The following is a 16,930-nucleotide window of genomic DNA, read 5'->3' as shown; positions in this document are numbered from 1 at the left end:
AGTCCACGCCGACCGTCTGTCACCCGTTCACACTAGCTCCACGTTATCCCACTTTCCCATCCGCTCCCTGCGCACTAGGGGACAATTTACAGAGGGGCCGATTAACCTGCAAACCCGCGCGTCTTTGAGACGTGGGAGGAAACCGGAGCGCCCGGGGGAAACCCACGCGGTCACGGGGAGAACGGGGCAAACTCCACACGGACCAGCAGCCGAGCGAGGTCAGGATCGAACCCGGGTCTCTGGCGCCGTGAGGCAGTGGCTCTACCCGCTGCGCCACTGTGCATGCGCTGCTCCTGTGCATGGGGAAAACCAATAGAAGAACGCAGCTGTGCATTTCGGTGGTAATGCAGGGACAATTGTCACGTCAGCAAGAACATAGCAACACATTAAAGATGAAGCTTTGATCATACGATTGAAAAGCTGAAACAGATGGTGACATCTGGTCTTACCGTGGGTTTGAAAGAAAGAGCGGGTTCATTTTCTTCTGAGACAGGGTCAAAAGCATCTCATTCTGGTAGTGATGGCCTTGATTGGCGGGCTGTGGGAGACAGGGACATTTGTAAGGTAATGACATCTATATACTGAAACTATAGTTTGTTTGTTTGTTTGTTCCTGAACCACAGCCAAAACGGGACACGATAGCGCGATAATTATAGGCCCACCTGTCTCAACGTCGTCCCTTTGGTGCTAATGAAGTTTCATTGAAATCGCTGTTAGATTTTTAAAGTTATTCACGTTTTAATCTATCTACTAGGGAGGGAGGGAGGGGGGTGGAGGGAGGGGGGGGTATAAGGGGGGTTGAGGAGGATGGAGTGGTGGGGAGGGGAAGGGGGGAGGGGAAGGGAGAGGGAGGGAGGAGGATAAGGGGGGTTGAGGAGGATGAAGTGGGGGGAGGGGGAGATGGGGATGGAGAGAGGGGGAGAGGGGGGTGGGGAGAGGGGGAGGGGGAGTTGGGGGAGGGGGAGTTGGGGGAGGGGGGGGTGGGGAGGGAGGGAGGGGGGAGGGTGGGTAAGATGTTGCTGTACCAGTGCAGGAGAGGTTTGGGCCCAACGGGTCCACTTGGTCCAGCTCCTTATAAATTGATACTGTATTTTAATCAAGCAAGTTAAGTCTGGAGACCGGTCTTCCTACAGGACTTATGAAGAAATGTAAAAAGATGAATATAAAATTCTAGCCTTTGTCCTGGGCTGAGTTATGGCGAGATGAGAATTTAATTTCTAATTGCACAGTCTCTCTGGTGACTGGAAGTGGGAAACTCATTATCTTTCAAATGGAATTAGTTACTGGGAGTAACTTCAAAAGTATTTTGATCAACTACATCCTAGGTTGTTAAAAAGGGGAGGAAAAGCACATTTAGCAATTAGAATAGAAAAATAAGCAAATAGGAAGGTGCAACCCTATCACAATGACCCGGCTCAAAGCTCAATTTGCTGCAGTTTAAACAAATACGATCATACAAGCCAGATGATTGGGCTCCTTCACCACCGACTGCATCTACACTTCACGCTGCCTTGGTAAACAGCCAACACAATTAAAGCCTGGTGCCACCATCCCTGCTTCCGTCGGGTAAGAGGGCACATTACCAGACTCAGGAACAACTTCTTCCCCTCTGTTTAGTTTAGAGATACAGCGCGGAAACAGGCCCTTCGGCCCACCGAGTCCGCACCAGCCAGCGATCGCCGCACATTAACACTATCCCACACACACCAGGGACAGTTTTACACTTTAACCAAGCCAATTAACCTACAAACCTGCACGTCCTTGGAGTGTGGGAGAAAACGGAAGATCTCGGAGAAAACCCACGCAGGTCTCGGGGAGAACGTACAAACTCCGTACAGACAGCGCCCGTAGTCAGGATGGAACCCGGGTCTCTGGCGCTGCAAGTGCTGTTAGGCACTGTTTCTGCACTGTATCTCTAAAACTAAACTAAACATTCCTCCACCGTGTCCTCAAAGTGAATGGGTGAGGATACTGGAATTACCTGGCCGAGACAATGGTGAGAGAGTCTTCTTCACACGGACAGTGGTGATGTAGCAAGAAAGTAAATGTGAGTGCAAGGTAAATTATTGCAGTGCCAATGAAACCCACTGTGCAAAAGAGAATTAAAGAAAGCTCGTCTGTAAGTTGCTGCACTCTCTGAATACGCCAGCTTCGATCAAGAGTCAAGTCAAGAGTGTTTTATTGTCAAAAGTCCCGAAACTGAACAATTAAATTCTTTCTTACTTTAGTTTAGTTTAGTTCCGAGATACAGCACGGAAACAGGCCCTTCGGCCCACCGGGTCCACACCGACTAGCGATCCCCGCACGTTAACACTACCCTACGCACACTAGGGACAATTTTACATATACACCAAGCCAATTAACCTACATACCTGTACGTCTTTGCAGTGTGGGAGGAAACTGAAGATCTCAGGGAAAACCCATGCGGGTCATGGGGAGAACGTACAAACTCCGTACAGACGGCACCCGTAGTCGGGATGGAACCCGGGTCTCTGGCGCTGCAAGCGCTGTAAGGCAGCAACTCTACCGCTGCGCCACCGTGCCGCCCTGACTGTTCTTCATCCTGTATCTGTACACTGTGGTCGCCTCGACTGTAATCACGTATATAGTCTTTCTGCTGACTGGAGAGCACGCAACAAAAGCTTTTCACTGTACCTCGGTACACGTGACAATTGACTAAACTCAATTGTATTTAACAAGCACAAGGCGGACGTGACCATTTCTTCATACAAATGGAGGAATTCAGGAAGATCGTTTTCTAAAAGCTTCAATGTTTAGTCTGAAGACTGAGAAGGGTCTCGACCCGAAACGTCACCCATTCCTTCTCTCCAGAGATGCTGCCTGTCCCGCTGCGTTACTCCAGCATGTTGTGTCTATCTTTGTGTAAGCCAGCATCTGCAGTTCCTTCCTAAACCCTTCAATAACTATGTTACATGAAACATAATATAACATTGTTAGTTGTTCCATTATATCCTTGATCTAATCAGTATTAATGTTTAATATTTCAAGCCAATTATTGCTTTAATACATATTTTTAATTAATTATTTTTGGGTGACAGCCAGAAATGTTTAATTCATCACTACGATTTATTACAATAGTATTTTTATGGGCAGTTCATTATTGCATGGTTAAATTAATATTTCATTAAGAAATGCTGCAGTTTCTAATAGTTGTTTCTACTCTTTATAATTATTCTACTCTTTTAAATCTCAATTCTAATTCTGTCAGAATTATAGCAGTCGAAACAAGGACCTGTATAAGCAGGTTTAAAAAAGGACACAAAGTGCTGGAGTAACTCAGCGGGTCAGGCAGCATCTGTGGAGAACATGGATAGGTGACGTTTCACAGAGTGCTGGAGTAACTCAGCGGGTCAGGCAGCATCTGTGGAGAACATGGATAGGTGACGTTTCACAGAGTGCTGGAGTAACTCAGCGGGTCAGGCAGCATCTGTGGAGAACATGGATAGGTGACGTTTCACAGAGTGCTGGAGCAACTCAGCGGGTCAGGCAGCATCTGTGGAGAACATGGATAGGTGACGTTTCACAGAGTGCTGGAGTAACTCAGCGGGTCAGGCAGCATCTGTGGAGAACATGGATAGGTGACGTTTCACAGAGTGCTGGAGTAACTCAGCGGGTCAGGCAGCATCTGTGGAGAACATGGATAGGTGATGTTTCCGGCTGGATCCCAAGCCAAAACATCACCTACCCACTGTCAGAATTATATTCCATCTGCAGTTTCTCTAGAGTTGTAGCACTATGTTCTCCACTATGTATATATATTTTAGTTTAGCTTAGATTAGTTTAGAGATACAGCGTGGAAACAGTCCGCGCCGACCAGCGATCCCTGCACACTAACGCACTAGGGACAATTTACACTTACACCAAGCCAATTAACCTACAAACCTGCACATCTTTGGAGTGTGGGAGGAAACCAGAGATCTTGGAGAAAACCCCCAGGGGAGAACATACAAACTCCGTACAGACAGCACCCGTAGTCGGGATGGAACCCGGGTCTCTGGCGCTGCAAGCGCTGTAAGGCAGTAACTAAGCCTTTTGGCTTTTGATGTACTTAACTGTGGTAATGATTTACACAGATAGCATGCAAAACAAGTTTTTCACCGTATCCCAGTACACATTCAGATAAATAAGCCTTGGAGGGCATCTACAACACACGATGCCTCAGAAAAGCCACCAGCATCCACAAAGACTCTTCACACCCCTGCAACAGTCTGTTCGAACTTCTACCATCGGGCAGACGATACAAGGCCTTCTACGCCCGCACCTCCAGACTCAGGAACAGCTTCATCCCCAGGGCCATAGCTGCTATGAACCGGTCCTGCTGAGCCGGATGGTCACATCGCACAGTGAACCAGCACAGATCTACTTGCACTTTATACCGTTTAAAACTGTTCTAATTTGTTTCATTGGGTTGTATAAATTAATACTGACTAGTTAATTAATTTATTGCATCGTATCGGAGGCGCATTCCCCTGTACAATGACAATAATGATATATTGTATTGTATTGTATTGTAAAAAAAAGACCACAAGAAGCAGGAGCAGAATGAGTAGGAAAATAACTGCAGATGCTGGTTTAAATTAAAGGTAGACGCAAAATGCTGGAGTAACTCAGCGGGTCAAGCAGCATCTCAGGAGTTTGGAGGAGTTAAAGGAGAAGTTGTTGAGGGTAAGAACCAGCTCTGCTAGGCGGAGGAGAGTATTGTTAGATGGGGATTGGCTGGTTCTGCGGTCGAGGAAGAAACGGAGGGCTTCAAGACCATCCTTGAGGGGGATGGAAGTGTAGAGTGACTGGACATCCATGGTAAAGATGAGGGAGTGGGGGCCTGGAAACCAGAAGTTATTCAGGAGACGGAGAGCATGTGAGGTGTCTTGGACGTAGGTGGGGAGGGATTTGACCGGGGGGGGATAGGATGGAGTCGGAAACGTCACCCGAAACGTCACCCATTCCTTCTCGCCTGAGATGCTGCCTTACCCGCTGAGTTACTCCAGCATTTTGTGACTACCTAGAACCAGAAAGAGGTCATTCGGCCCATCGAGTCTGCTAATCAAGATTGATAATCTCTACTTTAAAAATACCCAATGACTTGGCTTTCACTGCCGTCCATGGCAATGAATTCCACAGATTCACCTCCCTCTGCCTGAAGAAATTCCTCCTCATCTCCATTCTAAAGGTCCGTCCTTTTATTCTGAGGCTGCACCCTCCGGTCTTAGACTCTCCTCGGTAGAACTCATTTTCACCTACCCGACAGCCAACAATGGACCATTGTGGGCTCTGCCCATCCTTGATCATCTTTGCTCTTTTCCATATCTTTCATTCATTTGTTCTATTTACCTTCTATACCTCTCGTCTCCCTTTCCCCCGACTCTCAGTCTGAAGAAGGGTCTCGACCCGAAATGTCACCTATTCCTTTACTCCAGAGATTGCTGCCTGACCCGCTGAGTTACTCCAGCTTTTTTGTGTCAAACCAATGTGGTTCACTTGCACGGATGGCACGGTGGCGCATCGGTAGAGTTGCTGCCTTACAGCGAATGCAGCGCCGGAGGCCCGGGTTCCACCCCGACTACGGGCGCTGTCTGTACGGAGTTTGTACGTTCTCCCCGTGACCTGCGTGGGTTTTTCTCCGAGATCTTTGGTTTCCTCCCACGCTCCAATAACGTGCAGGTTTGTAGGTTAATTATCTTGGCAAATGTATAATTGTCCCTAGTGGGTGTAGGGTAGAGTTAATGTGCGGGGATCGTTGGGCGGCGCGGACCCGGTGGGCCGAAGGGCCTGTTTCCGCGCTGTATCTCTACACTAAACATCTGGCACCTCTAGGTGGAGCTGCAAGCTCATTTTTTAGACCTTGCTCCGTTTGTGGTTACAGTCTGAAATCTTACATTTCTGATCATGCATGAAATGACTGTGGTCAGATATACCACAAATTACATGAGTGGCCATTACTAAAGCCCTGTTGTGCTTTACAAGTCCCAGTGAGTGACATTTATTCTGTAATTCACCGTTACACAAATAGCTCAAAGAACAGTACACAAAGTCACCTTGCTGAATAATTTTAAAATATTTGCTTTGTCATTAACAGCCGGGTATTTCAAAATAGAATCAAATGCCTGCATTTAAACTAATTATTGTTGCTTTGTTCCCCTATGCCAGGTAATGCCATTATGATGGAGAAAACAGAACTCGGAGCGGCACGGTGGCGCGGCGGTAGAGTTGCTGCCTTACAGCGAATGCAGCGCCGGAGACCCGGGTTCCATCCCGACTACGGGCGCCGTCTGTACGGAGTTTGTACGTTCTCCCCGTGACCTGCGTGGGTTTTCTCCGAGATCTTCGATTTCCTCCCGCCCTCCAAAGACGTGCAGGTTTGTAGGTTAATTGGCTTGGGTTAGTATACTTGGTATAAGTATGAATTGTCCCTAGTGTGTGTAGGCTTGTGTTAGTGTGCGGGGATCGCTGGTCGGTGCAGGCTCGCTGGGCCGCAGGGCCTGTTTCCGCGCTGTACCTCTAAATGAAACTAAACTAAACCTTCGTTTCAATCATACCTGCGGCACAGTGGTGCATGCAGCAGGTAGAGCTGCTGCCTCACAACGTTAGAGGCCCGGGTTATTTCCTGACCTCAGGTGCTGTCTGTGTGGAGTTTGCACCTTCTCCCGGTAACCGCGTGGGTTTCCTCCGGGTGCTCCGGTTTCCTCTCACGTCTCAAAGACGTGTGGGTTTGTAGGTTAACTGGATCTCTGTAAATTGCCCTCCAGTGTGCAGGGAGTGGGCGTAAAAGTGGGATAATGTAGAACTAGTGAATGGGAGATTGATGGTCGGCGTGGACTCCCTGGGCCGAGCTCCTTCCAAGCTGTGTCTCTGAAATCAAATCAAGCTGCAAAGGGTGCAGAAAGGATTTATGAGGGTGTTGCCAGGAGCTACAGGGAGAGCGAAGAGCTGAACTCGCATCGGAGAGAGGGTCTCGACCCAAAACATCACCCATTCCTTCTCTCCAGAGATGCCGCCTGTCCCACTGAGTTACTCCAGCATTTTGTGTCTATCTTCGCTATAGGGAGAGGGTGGGTAGACTAGGACTCTATTCCTTGGAGCACAGGAGAATGAGGGATGATCTTATAAAGGTGTATAAAATCATAGAAAATAGGTGCAGGAAGAGGCCATTTGGCCCTTTGAGCCAGCACTGCCATTCATTGTGATCATGGCTGATCATCCACAATCAGTAACCCATTCCTGCCTTCTCCCCATACCCCCTGACTCCGCTATCCTTAAAAGCTCTATCTACCTCTCTTTTAAATTTATCCAGCGAATTGGCCTCCACTGCCCCCTGTGGCAGAGAATTCCACAAATTCACAACTCTGGGTGAAAAAGTTCCTTCTATGGCCCCTGAGACTGTGGCCCCTGGTTCTGGACTCCCCCAACATTGGGCCCATTTTTCCTGCATCGAGCTTGTCCAGCCCTTTTGAGAGGAATAGATCAGGTAGACACACTGTGCCACCCTGTTTTGGATGATGGCGCTCTAACCAAGCCACACTTCCTGAGTTACCACTTCACAAGTCCGAGACCTGCAGTGTGGGGAACACAAGCTTCGAGGGGAGATGTCCCAGGAACAACCCAGCTGCCACATCACAACCGTGACAATGGGCACCAACTTTCCAAATACCTCCCAAGATTATTTCATTTTCACAAAGTAAACCGATCTTTCATCCGAGCTCAAGGCCAGCACAAAACGGGGAAATAAAATAAAAAGCCTTCAGCGGTTACAGCAGGTTGACCAGGTGTCAAGAAGGGAAAGTGTGGCAAATATTACTAGCCGGTCCCGACAAGCTTTAACATCGTCTTTTCGTTTCAGGTTAGCCTGCCTTCCTCTTCTCCACAGGAGGTTTTTCAGCCTCAGGATATCTCCAGAAATACTGATATAGTTCTCATTCAAATCTGAAGTCGTACAGGGCCCTAGTGAGACCGCACCTGGAGTACTGTGTGCAGTTTTGGTCTCCAAATTTGAGGAAGGATATTCTTGCTTTTGAGGGCGTGCAGCGTAGGTTTACTAGGTTAATTCCCGGAATGGCGGGACTGTCATATGTTGAAAGACCGGAGCGACTAGGCTTGTATACACTGGAATTTAGAAGGATGAGAGGAGATCTTATCAAAACGTATAAGATTATTAAGGGGTTGGACACGTTAGAGGCAGGAAACAAGTTCCCAATGTTGGGGGAGTCCAGAACAAGGGGCCACAGTTTAAGAATAAGGGGTAGGCCATTTAGAACTGAGATGAGGAAAAACTTTTTCAGTCAGAGAGTTGTGAATCTGTGGAATTCTCTGCCTCAGAAGGCAGTGGAGGCCAATTCTCTGAATGCATTCAAGAGAGAGCTAGATAGAGCTCTTAAGGATAGCGGAGTCAGGGGGTATGGGGAGAAGGCAGGAACGGGGTATTGATTGAGAATGATCAGCCATGATCACATTGAATGGTGGTGCTGGCTCGAAGGGCCGAATGGCCTCCTCCTGCACCTATTGTCTATTGTCTATTGAAGATCTGAAGACCCATCAGTCTGAAGAAGGGTCTCAACCCGAAACGTCACCCATTCCTTCTCTTCTGAGATGCTGCCTGACCTGCTGAGTTACTCCAGCATTTTGTGAATAGTTGTCATTCAAAGATGAGTCCGTCTAATTTGTTCATTTCTTTGGGAAATAACATCACATACTAGGCTGTGGAAATGAGGGACTGCAGACGAAATGTGTAGGAAGGAACTGCAACACTGAAGATAGACGGAGGTATGTGTTGAGGAGCACTTTGGGTCTAGTGATCATAATGCCATTAGTTTCAATATCATTATGGAGAAGGTCAAATCTGGACCAAGGGTTGAGATTTTGGATTGGAGAAAGGCTAATTTTGAGGAGATGAGAAAGGATTTAAAAGGAGTGAAATGGAAATTGTTGTTTTATGAAAAGGATATAATAGAGAAATGGAGGATATTTAAAGGTGAAATTTTGAGAGTACAGAGTCTTTATGTCCCTGTTCGGTGGAAAGGAAAGAATAATAATTTGAAAGAGCCATGGTTTTCCAGGGAAATTGGACACTTGGTTCGGAAAAAGAGGGAGATATACAATAAATATAAGCGGCAGGGAGTAAATGAGGTTCTTGAGGAATATAAAGAATGTAAAAGGAATCTTAAAAAGGAAATTAGAAAAGCGAAAAAAAGATATGAGGCTGCTTTGGCAAGTAATGTAAAAGTAAACCCCAAGGGGGTCTACAGATATGTCAATAGCAAAAGGATAGTGAGGGATAAAATTGGTCCATTAGAGAGTCAGAGTGGACAGCTATGTGCTGAGCCGGAAGAAATGGGGGAGATATTAAACAATTTCTTTTCTTCGGTATTTACCGAGGAGAAGGATATTGAATTATGTGAGGTAAGCGAAACAAGTAGAGTAGTGATGGAAATTAGGAGGATTAAAGAAGAGGAGGTACGGACACTTTTGAAGAATATAAAAGTGGATAAGTCTCCAGGTCCTGATAGGATATTCCCTAGGACATTGAGGGAAGTTAGTGCAGAAATAGCAGGGGCTATGACGGAAATATTTCAAACGTCATTAGAAACAGGGATGGTGCCGGAAGATTGGCGCATTGCGCATGTTGTGCCTTTGTTTAAAAAAGGTTCTAAAAGTAAACCTAGCAATTATAGACCTATTAGTTTGACGTCTGTGGTGGGAAAATTAATGGAAAAGATACTTAGGGACAATATATATAATTATTTGGATAATCAAGGCCTGATTAGAAACAGTCAACATGGATTTGTGCCTGGAAGGTCATGTTTGACTAATCTTCTTGAATTTTTTGAAGAGGTTACCAGGGAAATTGATAAGGGCAAGGCTGTGGATGTTGTCTATATGGACTTCAGTAAGGCATTTGACAAGGTTCCACATGGAAGGTTGATTAAGAAGGTTAAATCGTTGGGTATTAATAGTGAGGTTGCAAGATGGATTCAACAATGGCTGAATGGGAGATACCAGAGGGTAACGGTTGACAATTGTATGTCAGGTTGGAGGCCAGTGTCTAGTGGAGTGCCCCAAGGATCTGTGTTGGGTCCACTGTTGTTTGTCATTTACATTAATGATCTGGATGATGGTGTGGCAAATTGGATTAGTAAATATGCAGATGATACTAAGATAGGTGGAGTAGTTGATAGTGAGGTAGATTTTCAAAGTCTACAGAGAGACTTGGGCCTTTTGGAAGGGTGGGCTGAAAGATGGCAGATGGAGTTTAATGCTGATAAGTGTGAGGTGCTGCATTTTGGTAGGACAAATCAAAATAGGACGTACAGGGTAAATGGTAGGGAATTGAGGAATGCAGTGGAACAGAGGGATCTGGGAATAACTGTGCATTGTTCCCTGAAGGTGGAATCTCATGTGGATAGGGTGGTGAAGAAGGCGTTTGGTATGCTTGCCTTTATAAATCAGAGCATCGAGTATAGAAGTTGGGATGTAATGTTGAAATTGTACAGGGCATTGGTGAGGCCAAATCTGGAGTATGGTGTGCAGTTCTGGTCGCCAAATTATAGGAAGGATGTCGACAAAATGGAGAGGGTACAGAGGAGATTTACTAGAATGTTGCCTGGGTTTCAGCACTTAGGCTACAGAGAGAGGTTGAACAGGTTGGGTCTTTATTCTTTGGAGCGTAGAAGGTTGAGGGGGGACTTGATAGAGGTTTTTAAAATTTTGAGAGGGACGGACAGAGTTGACGTGGGTAGGCTTTTCCCTTTGAGAGTGGGGAAGATTCCAACAAGGGGACATAGCTTCAGAATTGAGGGACAAAGGTTTAGGGGTAACATGAGGGGGAACTTCTTTACTCAGAGGGTTGTGGCTGTATGGAATGGGCTTCCGGTGGAAGTGGTGGAGGCTGGCTCGATTTTATTATTTAAGAGTAAATTGGATAGGTATATGGATAGGAGGGGATTGGAGGGTTATGGTCTGAGTGCAGGTAGATGAGACTAGGTCAGGGAGAGTGGTCGGCGTGGACTGGTAGGGCCGGACAGGCCTGTTTCCATGCTGTAGTTGTTATATGTTAAAAGGCTGGAGTAGCTCAACGGGACAGGCAGCATCTCTGGAGACATTTCAGATCAAGACATCCCAGTCTGAAGAAGGGTCTCAACCCAAAACGTCACCCATTCCTTCTCCCCAGAGATGCTGAGTTACTCCAGCATTTTGTAACTATCCAAGGACTGCAGATTCTGGTTTATGCCTGTGTTATCTGCCAGGTTTTTTCCTGGCACTTCTCTCAGGTAGATTTTTCTTTTCTGTTCAAGAATGCTTGCCATTTTGCTGTTTTCCGCTAGAGTTCAGAGACAGAAACGTTGCCACTTTGCCCAGTGCCGGGCAAAAGCACAAGGTCACCTTGTCTTCCAGACCTGCCTTCCCAGGTACCAATGTGATGAACCTTGGCTGCTCTTATTGCAAAGCAGTCAAGGAGGCCAAAACTGTATGAAATGCTCTAGCTGTGGTCTCATTATGTGTTTATTTTGCCTTGCTCATAACATTTTCAGTTTAGTTTATTGTCACGAGTACCGAGGTACAGTGAAAAGCTTTTGCTGCGTGCTATCCAGTCGGCAGAAAGACAATACATAATCACCATCGAGCCATTTACAGCGTATAGATAGATGATAAGGGAATAACGTTTAGTGCAAGGCAAAGCCAGTAAAGTCCGATCAAAGATAGTCCGAGAGTCACCAATGAGGTAGATAGTAGTTTAGAGTTTAGAGTAACATTTGGAGCTTAGAGAGACAATGCGAAAACAGGCCCTTCGACCCACCGAGTCCGCGCCGACCAGCGATCCTTGTACACTAACACTATCCTACACACTGAGGTCAATCTTACAATTTTACCGAAGCCAATTAACTTACAATAGACAATAGGTGCAGGAGGAGGCTATTCGGCCCTTCGAGCCAGCACCGCCATTCAATGTGATCATGGTTGATCATTCTCAATCAGTACCCCGTTCCTGCCTTCTCCCCATACCCCCTGACTCCGCTATCCTTAAGAGCTCTATCTAGCTCTCTCTTGAATGCATTCAGAGAATTGGCCTCCACTGCCTTCTGAGGCACAGAATTCCACAGATTCACAACTCTCTGACTAAAAAAGTTTTTCCTCATCTCAATGGCCTACCCCTTATTCTTAAACTGTGGCCCCTGGTTCTGGACTCCCCCAACATTGGGAACATGTTTCCTGCCTCTAACGTGTCCAACCCCTTAATAATCTTATACGTTTCGATAAGATCCCCTCTCATCCTTCTAAATTCCAGTGTATACAAGCCTAGTCGCTCCGGTCTTTCAACATATTACAGTCCCGCCATTCCGGGAATTAACCTAGTAAACCTACGCTGCACGCCCTCAATAGCAAGAATATCCTTCCTCAAATTTGGAGACCAAAACTGCACCCAGTACTCCAGGTGCGGTCTCACTAGGGCCCTGTACAACTGCAGAAGGACCTCTTTGCTCCTATACTCAACTCCCCTTGTTATGAAGGCCAACATTCCATTGGCTTTCTTCACTACAAACTTTCTTCGTCTTTGGAGTGTGGGAGGAAACCGGAGCACCCGGAGAAAACCCACGCAGGTCACGGGGAGAAGGTACAAACTCCACGCAGACAGCACCCGTAGTCAGGATCGCACACGGGTCTCGGGCGCTGTGAGGCCAGTAGCTCTACTGCTGTGCCACTGTGCCATCCATAATATTAAAAAAAGTATCTTAGTGATTATTGATAATTGTCATTATATTCTGCAAATATAAAAATGCAAGCGAAGTCAGGCAGATGATACCACATAAGGAGTATCTCCAGATTCATCAGCTCCTCTCTCCGGGTCTTGTGCATTCATTACTGAAATTACAATTTACTTTGTGATCGTGCTTTCTCTAGACATGCAAAATTGATTTCCCTTAAGATAAACCTTTTATTTGATTTTTAAAAAATAAGCTCCAGTTTTTGTCATCTCCTATATCATTGGCAATGACCAAGTTATTAAAAATAAAGAGTTCCTCCAGAGCAAACAGCTTTTGGTTGGCACTATATTTTCAATTCTGTCATCTATTATTAACAAAACAGAAAAGGTAACAAATGCAAGACAGAGTGAACTTTCAATAGCTTTGCACAGATAAAACTTCTGTTGACCAGGCAGAATACTTCAGAGAGTATAAATTGACTCAACGCTCGGATAATGGATGTGTGATTGATGTCACCTACACTTCAGAATGTAACTTTCTGCAATTCTCCCAGAGTTTTCTCAATGGTGTTTACTTTATACTGCAAATATTTATACGTTCAAATAAACCACTGAATAAATTGTGCTTATCTTACGAGAGATGGAGAGAAGGAATGGTGAGAAGGAATCTCTCCTCAGATGCTGCGTGACCTGCTGAGTTACTCCAGCATTTTGCGAATAAATACCTTCGATTTGTACCAGCATCTGCAGTTATTTTCTTACATTACGAGAGATGGAAATTATTTCAATCATTTCACAAGTTCACAAGATATAGGGGTAGAATTAGGCTATTCGGCCCATCGAGTCTACTCCACCACTGCTGATTCCTGCTTCCTAATCCCACTTTCCTGCCTTAGACAATAGACAATAGGTGCAGGAGTAGGCCATTCGGCCCTTCGAGCCAGCACCGCCATTCAATGTGATCATGGCTGATCATTCTCAATCAGTACCCCGTTCCTGCTTTCTCCCCATACCCCCTGACTCCGCTATCCTTAAGAGCTCTATCTAGCTCTCTCTTGAATGTATTCAGAGAATTGGCCTCCACTGCCCTCTGAGGCAGAGAATTCCACAGATTCACAACTCTCTGACTAAAAAGGTTTTTCCTCATCTCTGTTCTAAATGGCCTACCCCTTATTCTTAAACTGTGGTCCCTGGTTCTGGACTCCCCCAACATTGGGAACATGTTTCCTGCCTCTAACGTGTCCAACCCCTAAATAAAATCTTATACGTTTCGATAAGATCCCCTCTCATCCTTCTAAATTCCAGTGAATACAAACCTAGTCGCTCCAGTCTTTCAACAGCCTTCTCCCCATAACCCTTGACACCCGTTCTAATCAAGAATTTGTCTGTCTCTGCCTTAAAAATATCCACTGACTTGGCCTCCACAGCCCTCTGTGGCAATGAGTTCCACAGATTCACCACCCTCTGACTCAATGGCAATAGGTAAAATGGCCCAGACAGCAACTTTACAACATTACATTTTACCAGGATGCTGCCTGGATTAGAGGTTGAGAGGAGACTTGATGCTAGTGCATAATATGATGGGAGGCATAGATAGGATAGACAGCCAGAAACTTTCCCCCCCCCCCAGGGTGGAAATGTAAAAGACTACGGGTTTTAGGGCGGTCACGGTGGCGCAGCGGTAGAGTTGCTGCCTTACAGCGAATGCAGCGCCGGAGACCCGGGTTCGATCCAGACTGCAGGTGCTGTCTGTATGGAGTTTGTACGTTCTCCCCGTGACCTGCGTGGGTTTTCTCCGAGATCTTCAGTTTCCTCCCACACTCCAACGATGTGTATAGGTTTGTAGGTTAATTGGCTTGGTAAATGTTTTTTTTAAAATTGTCCCTAGTGGGTGTAGGATAGTGTTAGTGTGCGGGGATCGCTGGTCGGCGCGGACCCGGTGGGCCGAAGGGCCTGTTTCCGCGCTGTATCTCTAAACTAAAAAACTAAAACTATAGGGCGTAGCTTTGAGGTAAGAAGGGGCAAAGTTTAAAGGAGATGTGTGGGGTAAGTTTCTTTGACACAGAGGGTGGTGGGGGCCTGGAACGTGCTGCCTGGGGTGGGGGTGGAGGCAGATACGATAGTGGCGTTGAGAGGCTTTCAGGGAACGGAGGGGGATATGGATGAGTTGTGGTCACAGGAGATCAGTTTATCTTGGCATCGTGGTTGGCACAGGCATTGTGGGCCGAAGGGCCTGCTCGCGTGCTGTACTGCTCTATGTTCCCAAGAGTCGAGATGTTTTTAATTGTCCTGTGTGCCGAAATGGAACTATGAAATCTATACTTGCAGCAGATTAACGGGCCTGTAACCACAATATTCAACATAATAACAACAGTAGGAATGTCCTCAATGTTGTATAAAACCCGGGGCAGTATCCATGCCGTTGTCAGCTGTCAACCTGTCTGTCAACCTGCTTACCGGGCCAGTGACAGTGGGCTGCACCAAGCGGTGGTGGTGGTGTGGAAAATGTGCTTCAGGTGGAGGAGCTCAGGAGCGAGGTGATGTTAACCATGACTGACGGGGCTGAGCTTGCACGTAACCATGGCCGGAGGCCTTAGTCAGCTCGCCGACCTTACACACGCAAGTCCTCACCAACCTGTTGCTCACGGAAGATGACATCGACCTACTTTCACTTTCAGTTTTAGAGAGACAGCATGGAAACAGGCCCTTCGGCCCACAGCGTCTACACCAACCATCGATCGCCGGTTCGTAAGATCATAAGTGATAGGAGCAGAATCAGGCCATTCGGCCCATCAAGTCTACTTGCCATCCAATTGCAGATAATCTATCTCTCCCTCCTAACCCCATTCTCCTGCCTTCTCCCCTATCACCTCTGGCACCCGTTCACCCCAGTTCTATGTTATTTCACTTTTCCCTGTACATTGGGAGCAATTTACAGAGGCCAATTAACCTGCAAACCCGCACGTCTTTCGAATGTGGGAGGAAACCGGGGCACCTGGAGGAAACCCATCCATCCCGGTCACAGGGAGAACGTACAAACTCTTCACAGACAGCACCCGAGGTCAGGATTGGACCGGGACTCTGGTGCTGTGAGGCAGCAGCAATACTAGCCGAGCCACTGTGGCGCCACTAGTTATTCTGGAGTGCTGACGATCTGTCTGTTGTGTTGCACCTTTGTCCCTTCCTCCTCCACGGAGGGAGAAAGGTGGAAAACAGAGGTGGTGGCAGGTGGTGGCCTGGCAAGTGGTTGGTGAATACAGGTGAAGGCGAGTTACATTAGCTGATGGGTGGATAAAGACTAGAGATGTAAAGGAGACAAGAGGGTGACAACAGATATGAGAAGGGTCTCGACCCGAAACGTCACCCATTCCTTCTCTCCCGAGATGCTGCCTGACCTGCTGAGTTACTCCAACATTTTGTGAATAAATCGATTTGTACCAGCATCTGCAGTTATTTTCTTATATATATATCCAGCACTTGGTGTCTTTTTTCTTGTAAACCAGCATCTGCAGTTCCTTTTGTCTGCATCTTGCATCCTTCTTGGCTGGAAGGATCCGACACCGTTCTATGCCCTGCCAATGAGCTAGGAGTTCATTCCCCAACAGGTGTTTAAACTTGGAGCCATGCTCTGGTAAAGAGGGCAGGCAACAGGTCAACTAGGGTCAATCAGGTATCTGGAGTGCTGGGATATCAGAGTGGTTTAAAGTAACATATGGGCGGCAGGGTGTCTCCAAGAATCTATAAAGGGATCTCACCTGGAATGTACCCAACAAAGGATCTCCCATTATTATATTTTATGATCCAGGATGGATTGCTTTTGCTGATTGAGACACTCTAATTAAAAGTATCTGAAGTATTTTAAAATATTAAATATCTGAAAATGATAAAGAATCCAAAATTATCTGAATGTCCAGGCTGAGGAAGGGTCCCGACCTGAACTATTCCCTCCACAGATGCTGCCTGACACGCTGAGTTCCTCCAATCCTAAAGCAATCCTATGAAAATACACCCACTTTTACATAGATTATAGACAATAGACAATAGACAATAGGTACAGGAGGAGGCCATTCGACCCTTCGAGCCAGCACCGCCATTCAATGTGATCATGGCTGATCATTCTCAATCAGTACCCCGTTCCTGCCTTCTCCCCATACCCCCTGACTCCGCTATCCTTAAGAGCCCAATCCAGCTCTCTCTTGAATGCATTCAGAGAAT

The 16,930-nt window shown here is 46.6% G+C and overlaps 1 protein-coding gene across 1 annotated transcript in view; it reads right to left on the bottom strand.

Annotated features, from left to right (window-relative positions):
• Positions 1 to 16,930, bottom strand: part of cfap20dc (CFAP20 domain containing) — a 184,807-nt gene that overhangs the window by 45,762 nt on the left and 122,115 nt on the right. Inside the window, exon 15 of the mRNA XM_078413761.1 lies at positions 450 to 538. Within this exon, the coding sequence (XP_078269887.1) occupies positions 450 to 538 (89 nt within the window). The remainder of the gene's footprint in view (positions 1 to 449; positions 539 to 16,930) is intronic.

The sequence above is a fragment of the Rhinoraja longicauda genome, chromosome 17, assembly GCF_053455715.1.
Source record: "Rhinoraja longicauda isolate Sanriku21f chromosome 17, sRhiLon1.1, whole genome shotgun sequence".
Lineage (NCBI taxonomy): Eukaryota > Metazoa > Chordata > Chondrichthyes > Rajiformes > Arhynchobatidae > Rhinoraja > Rhinoraja longicauda.
The sequence above is the reverse complement of the archived record's forward strand: the minus strand, read 5'-3'. Positions and strand labels throughout refer to the sequence as shown.